The sequence below is a fragment of the Henckelia pumila genome, chromosome 4, assembly GCF_033568475.1.
Source record: "Henckelia pumila isolate YLH828 chromosome 4, ASM3356847v2, whole genome shotgun sequence".
In the NCBI taxonomy this organism is placed as follows: Eukaryota; Viridiplantae; Streptophyta; class Magnoliopsida; order Lamiales; family Gesneriaceae; genus Henckelia; species Henckelia pumila.
The window spans coordinates 209252188-209260223 of record NC_133123.1 but is presented as its reverse complement, the minus strand read 5'-3'; the positions used below and the strand labels follow the sequence as shown (position 1 = coordinate 209260223).

The following is an 8036-nucleotide window of genomic DNA, read 5'->3' as shown; positions in this document are numbered from 1 at the left end:
AACATCAGGCCACGCCTTTATATTGATTGGCACCATGGATCTAGAAATGGAGCCAATGTATGATTGAAGTGCCCTCCCATTTGCGTTGTATGTTGGCCGCCCCAAGTCATCATAGTCAATCTTTGATTTTTTTCCCCATCTTGCAGCAGCAGTTTGCTTAGCCATCATTGTACGACCTCGCTTGTTCTTTTGCACATCTACTTGTTCTTCTCCATTAGTAAGTGCATGTGGCTCTGCATCTTCACGAGTCTTACCAACACTTAATCCATGCATCTCCTCAACTGCAGCTTTATTTTTTTGCCTTCTCTTACTCATTATATGTGTTGTCCACTGCATAAGAATATTCAAACCACTATTAACATATAATGATAACATAAATATAAACATAAACATGATAAATAATAACAAAAGACATAATAACATATACATAAACATAAGGAAGGGACAGGAGAGTTCATAACATAAACATTATTAATAACAATAATAAAACTAATAAAAGTTCATAACATAAATTTTTGAAGTACATAGAGTGTCTTTACTCATACATAACAAAAAATGATATAAAAGTGCAAAACATCATTTTTTTCTGGTCGCTTCCCAGACACCCTCGTGTTCTGTTCTAAAGTATCTTCCATGAACGGGAATTTCATGAGTAACAACATTGTCAATTGGTCGGGTCTCGGGAATATTAATCGAACAATCATCCTCCCCCTCATAACACCTATTTGGCACTGGGAGCACAATAGACCATCCTTTTCTTGCTGGGTCATCAATATAAAAGACTTGATTGACTTGACTTGCAAGGACAAATTCATCATTCATGTGCCCTCTTTTGTTCAAATTGACCAAGGTGAAGCCACATTCATCGTTGTTTATTACTCCTTTGTCATTCGCAACCCAAGCACACTTGAAAAGTGGAACTTGAAATTAATGATAGTCCAACTCCCATATTTCTTCAATCACTCCATAGAAAGACACATCAGCCATCAAAGGATTTTTATCTTTGCCACTACTAACAAGCATGGTGTTTGCAACTAGAGAAACCCCACTGTTTTGGCAAACTCTCTCATCATCTCGCGCCTTTGTCTGGTATAAATTGCTATTTACCACATAACTACTATACTTGATGACTTGGGAGCGTGGTCCATGAGCCAACCATGTCAATGTCGATGTCGTTCCACAATCGCGGCTGTTTATTTCAGCAGCCAGCTGAAATTTATTTAATTTGAACGAGTGATTAAAATAGTAGATGCAACTTACCGCAAAATGCTTCAAAAAATATTTATTCATCCACCCAACCTTTGCACGAAACCAGTCAATGAACCTCTTATTGTGGGCATCTTGCTAAGAGCCAGGAATGTTTGAATTGGGGTCTCGGATTGATTGAGGGATCCCAACAGGATCAACTCCATTGAGGTATTCAGAACAAAACTCAATTGCTTCTTCTGCTGAATATCTTTGAACAATGCAACCTTCAGGATGTTTTTGACTGCCTACATAACTCTTAAACACTTTCATGCATCTTTCAAATGGATACATCCACCGGAAGCAAACATGTCCACATAATCGGACTTCTCGAACAAGATGCACTGTTAAGTGCACCATAACATCAAAGAAAGAAGGGGGAAAATACTGCTCCAATAAGCAGAGCGTAACAACCAAGTCAGATTGCAGCTTATCTAACTTGGCTACATCTATAACCTTACTACAAATATCTTTGAAGAAGAAGCATAATCTTATGATTGCGTATCTAACATGTTTTGGCAGCGCATCACGTATGAGTATTGGCAGGAAATGCTGCATTAGAACATGACAATCATGAGATTTCAAGCCAGACAACTTCAGCTCAGACATGAACACAAGATTCTTCATGTTCGATGAGTAACCTTCTGGAACTTTTATATCCATTAACGACTGGCACACTTGTAACTTCTCTTTTTTTGTGAATGAGCATGCACTAGGAGGAAGATATGTTTTTTTCTCACCAAATTTAGGTCTCAATTCAGGCCTAACTCTCATTTGAAGCATGTCCAACCTAGCTGCCACATTGTCCTTAGTTTTTCCTTTAACATTAATCAAAGTATTAATGAGGGATTCAAAAACATTCTTCTCGATGTGCATCACATCGAGACAATGTCTAACATGTAGGTGTTTCCAATAAGGAAGATTGAAAAAAATTGACTTCTTCTTCCAACATTTTCTGAAATCCGTTGCTCCTAAATCCTTTTCCTCTGTACTGCCTTCCACATTATTCTCCTTCTCCTTCTTTCTCTTTTTACCTTTCACACTGATCTTCTTTCCAAACTCACACTTTATGTTCGAAAGCTTGTCATATAAGGTAACCCCAGATAATGGTGTAGGTGTTTCTCCATGTTCTTCTACGCCATTGAACTCCTTAGTTTGCCTCCGATAGGGATGAAACCGTGGTAAGAATCGTCTATGACCAAAAAATGACATTTTCCTCCCATTTTCCAAATGCTTTGCATAAGTATTTTCTCCGCATACTGGACATGCAAAATAACCATGTGTAGTACATCCACTAAGGTTACCATAGGCAGGAAAGTCATTGATGGTCCATAATAAAACTGCTTTAAGAGTGAAAAACTGTTTTCGATAAGCATCATAGACACCATCAACTCCTTCCCACAATCGTTGGAAATCTTCAACTAGCACATCAAGGTAGACATCTATATCGTTACCTGGCTGTTTAGGTCCAGAAATGAGCATAGTTAACATGATGAATTTCCTCTTCATGCACATGTTTGGAGGCAGATTATATGTGGCCAACATGACTGGCCAGCAGCTGTACCGACTACTAAGGTTGCTATGAGGATTAATGCCATCAGCTGCAAGTGCTAAGCGAAGATTTCTTGGCTCACTTTCAAAGTCGGGCCACATATGATCAACCAACCTCCAAGATGGTGAATCAGATGGATGACGTAACTGACCAGCAACTCTTGTGGTTTCTTTATGCCAAGTTAAATTTTTTGAGGTCTCTAAAGATTTATGCATACGTTTGAATCTTGGTATGGGGGGAAAATACCACATCACCTTGGCAGGAACACCTTTCTTCTCAATGTTCTTCTTGGTTAGCTTCCAACGCGACAAGACACATTTAGGGCAGCTTACACAGTCTTTATATTGCTTTCTATAAAGGATGCAATCATTGGAACAAGCATGGATCTTTTCATGACTCAACGACAAACAACTCAATGTCTTTTTTGCATCATACGTTGAGGATGGCAGATTGTGATTATCTGGTAGCATATCCCCAAAATCTGTTAATAGATCTGAAAATAAAGCATCACTCATCCCATGCCTTGCTTTGGTATTGTACAGTTTCACTAGTGCACTCAACTTTGTGTAACGCTTAAATCCATTGTACAATGGTTTCTCTGCGTCCTCCAAAAACTTCACAAATGCTTCTGGATTTTCTGTGTAGTTCTCGTATGCTGCCTCACACATATTAGTTGTTTCAAAGTCTTTGTGATAATCATCAATTGGATCCTGGTTGGTACTCCAATTTACTCTATCATTTTCGGCAGACTCGCCATGCCAAATCCAATTGACATAATTTTGACTAAAACCATGAAAAATAAGATGCTCTCGAATGGACGTAACCGGTCCTTTTTTCAGATTTATACATTTGCAACAAGGACAATGAATTAAATTGGGGTCAACATGGATATTTTGCAAACAACTGCTGATGAATTGTTCAACACCCTCCTCATACTGTTTAGATCTTCTATCCGAGCGAATCCAAGATTTATCCATAATTCACAACTTATCTTCAACAAACAATTAAATTTATGAAATTTATATATAATAACATATACTAAAAGATTAATATACAAGAATCATGAATGATTTCCACTTCAAACACTAGTTACTTGGTTTTTAAAACCAAAGGGATTTTTTTAAAAATGGATGGCTTACAACCACCTCTATAGCGCAAAACATCAATGTGACTCCAAAAATCAATGCTAATTTTAGGAATATTTCCAGAAAAAAATTTTAAATTCAAATATGACTGAGCCAAGCTCAAATACAGGAAACTGTTTTCAAAATCAAGAATGAATACTTTTGGTTGCAAAGTAGAAACTAAAAATTAATTTTACTAGTGAACAGAAATAAAAAATATAATATGCGAAATATTAATTTGTCAAGGGAATAACATGTCATATTTAGTAAACCTACGTTTTACAAGGGAAAGTTGCATCTTTTTTAAATCAAGTAAGTTAATAGGAGGAAATTAAATACTGTACGACACAAGTTGAATCAGCAAAACAGAATAATTACTGTTTGTATGTGTAAGGAGAGGGGAAATAATAAATACTTGTCAAATTGTTGTTGAAGCAACAAAAGCTATAGTGCTGGAAAACCCAAAAAAAAAAAAACAGATGGAGTGGTAACTATCAGAATAGTAGATTGTTTAGCAAAGAAAGCAACATAAAATAATTTACTAGCATTATATTGTGGAATGATTCAGGCATGTCCCAGTGCTGGGATCCAACACTCCAAAGACCAAACGAATTGATAGGTAACTTTTTTTCAGTGTTTCCTAGATTCAGACTGTCATCTACTCAGTATCACTTTCCCATTCTATTTTGCATCAAACCCTTACACGTTACTTAACTTGTCCCCAAGCCCCTACATGAAAAACTCTCTAACCAAAGACCAAAGCTGCTTCTAACCACAATGGCATAAAATAGAATAGAATAGAATAGAAAAGAATAGAATAGGTGGCTTTACTTTACTTCCTATCATGATAAGATGTTATAACCATACAAACAAGTATGGATAATTAGCACTTCAATTTTATCTAATCAAACCCACAATCATATGTCAACATCAATGTATGGAAATCATTAGAAAGAAAGAAACATGGTAATCAAGCAATACATCCTTCCCACTCATATCACGAAAATAACACATTTGCTCGCGGACCTAAACACAGAGATATACAGGGTTCGTCCTTTGACTAGAAAAACTAAATAGGATAATGTATGTTGATTAACCTTGCACTTCAAAGATTTAACTAAATGGTCGTTTCTCATATGGTGCAAAAGCAGTTGGGCCGTGAGAATTATTTTCATTCATAGTAATCTTCCAGGTGAGGCACCTATCACCCGTCACAATCAAGGTAATACTTACAGCAGATTTTACGAATCCATGAACACAAATGCGCACGAATATGAGAGCAACGTGAATTATGCCCCCTGGAGACACACACGACTCACCCGATCGTCAAGCATTTATACTAATTAGGCACAAATTTATAATGCATGTCGTTCAATCTCTAAAATATTTTAATCAAGACGAAATTAATGATGGCTAATATTTGAGTTGAATGAATCAATAGAAAAGTATTTTGTTACATTTGGAAAATGTGTTATCCATTCGGGGATTTCAGACAAGTTAACCAAATGCAGCTACTATCATACATACACAGCACATTCAACTATGAAACCAAAGCCAAGACCTAAGAGTAAGAGATGAGCCAAAAGAAGGGAGACAGGAAGAGGGAAGTGGCAAGAATAAGTGAATGAAAGCAAAACAAGAAAACATTGAAAACCAACTAGTAACGCAAGTTCAGATAAAACAAGACACACAAGAAAGTTGAAGATACAAAGGGAAAGAGGAGAAAAAGGGGACATCTTTAAATGAAAAGGGATCGATCATCAACCTTTTCTGATATTCTAAATTTGCTTTTGACTAACAAAGCCTGTAAAGATGCATAATGCATTTCCAAAGCTATCGAACTATATAGTAGACCCAACAGTAACGCTAAAAAAGCGGGAAAAAGAAAAGCAAGAGAGACCACACTACACACCAAAAAGAGGTTCAAAAGGAGGCCATCATCACATTCTACGCACAACACTGCCACTCTATAACCCAACCAAAAAGGAGGAAACATCAAGAAAAAAACTTGCTCAATTTAAATTTTCATTTTTTTTAAAGGTTAAGAAACAATAAAACAAGGAAATAAGAGGCAAAGATTGACACTTGAAGACCAGAAAACGGAACTCAAAATGCAGCAGCATATGCATTCCACTTTACCTAAATTGAAACAAAAATAGAGAGATTCAGACCTTTTGCTTTCGAAATAGGGCGTTGGCGTCAGTTCCCGGTGGTGGTTGATGGTGGGCGGCTGAAGAAGAAAGGGATCGAGCACCTAGGTTTTCTTTCCCACGACGAAGAAGAAAGGGGATCGGATCGAGTTTTGTTTTTTCACAAGTGTTGAAAAAGTTAGGAAGGTCAAAATATCCGGTTAATCCTTTTACTTCATCAATTATAATTAAAAAAATTAATTTTTTTACTTTTTACTTCATCAATAATATTAAGCCGAAGTAAAATACTGTCCAAATTAATTAGTGAAGCCCGCGTTTTTCAAGTACCGAAGTAAAAGGTGCGTTTTTACTTCATTCGTGTTATTACCGAAGTAGATTCTAGCCTTTTACTTCGTAATTACTAATTGGCGAAGTAAAAACTGACGAAGTAAAAGGCACAATTTCTACTAGTGTTGCATCAGCAGCCCCCTGGGTTGGCCACCCCGTTTCCGACACCACAATCTCAATATTTTCTCCTCCAATTTTCTCCAATGCGGCGTGTACTGTGTCCACAATGGCATCAAACAGGTTATGGTAAGTCAGGGGTCCATCATGAACAGGCGCAGCACTGCCCTCCAAGGGCGCATAATCCAACAACACTAATACCTGCGTTCGTCGACGTCAGCCAACTGTTGAAGGTCCAAAAACTCATGCACCGCTCCGCTACGACTCCTGAAGGCGTCTAACATACACTAAAAATGAGAAAATTCACGGCATATTGATAGAAATAATTTGAAAGCTCCGAACCCATGTTCGGAAGATCTAAACCTGCATGCATGCCACGTTTTTGGATGCCTGACTTCGGAAGCTCTGATCTCAAGTTCGAATGGTCAGATTATCATAAGCTCTGATCCGTACTTCGGACTTTCCGATCTCCACGTGTCCGTACACACTTGACACCTCAATTCTTTGTGGCCTAATTCTGATCGGATGTTCCCATCACTCTTAAGAAGTTCCAAACTACTCTGTTTTCGATCATGTTACCATGATGTTTGGTGTTTTCGAACTGAAATATGGAAGATCCAATCCCTTCAGAGTGTCCGATGCTAATTTTCTTATTAATTTTTTATCTGTTTAATTACTTGATTTAGTTTAAATAATGATCTCTTAACCATGCCTGTTTTTCTGTTTAATCTCGTAAAACGGAAGTAGGATTACTTAATGAATAAAATTTACTCATGAAATAGAGTGTAGATAACAAAAGATATAGTGTAAATATCAGCTCCATTTTTTTTAAGTTTGTTTTTTCGGCAACGATCAAAATGTTTAGAAATACATATAAAATGTTGAATAATTTAGTTTTTTTTTTTAAAAAAAAAAGTAATTCATACGGACTGCGGTGTACTGTAAACTAGTTATTGGGACTTCAAAATAACCTACCATTTACAAATCCACATGTAAACTGACGGAAAATTCTATCGTCATCCGTAACATGAGAACATTTAAAAGTTTTAATCCAAAATTGGAAAATCTATATGTTCATATATTGTTGATGGAATAATTGATAATAATTAAACTCAATTGTATTTTTTTTTATTAAGTTACATGATTCACGGAATGATGTATTAACTTATTAGATGTATAAGGTGAAAATAATATAAGCCAATACTCACATAATTAAGTATCCATGATGAGTACCAGCAATAGATCAAACATACACTACTAGAAAATATGGCTTTCCTGACATTTTCTTGATGACATTTATTAAAAAGTGTCATTAATATATACATATAATGACATTGATTAAAAACCCAAATTTTAATATAATAAAAATCTAATTAGATATATTATACTGACATTTTTTATGAATGTGACTAAAAAAGATTTTATTTTTCCCGCTCCGCTTCCAAAATTTTCTCTCTCCCTCCAGAAATATCATTCTCACCGCCACGGGCCCATGGCCCATACATCCTTAATTCCTTTTTT

At 36.3% G+C, this 8036-nt stretch overlaps 1 protein-coding gene across 1 annotated transcript; it reads right to left on the bottom strand.

The window, feature by feature from the left end:
• Positions 1 to 1344: 1344 nt before the first annotated feature.
• On the bottom strand, positions 1345 to 3774 carry LOC140862697 (uncharacterized). Its single transcript, XM_073265729.1, has one exon. It carries the CDS (start codon positions 3772 to 3774, stop codon positions 1345 to 1347), a length of 2430 nt encoding a protein of 809 aa, XP_073121830.1.
• Positions 3775 to 8036: the final 4262 nt, after the last annotated feature.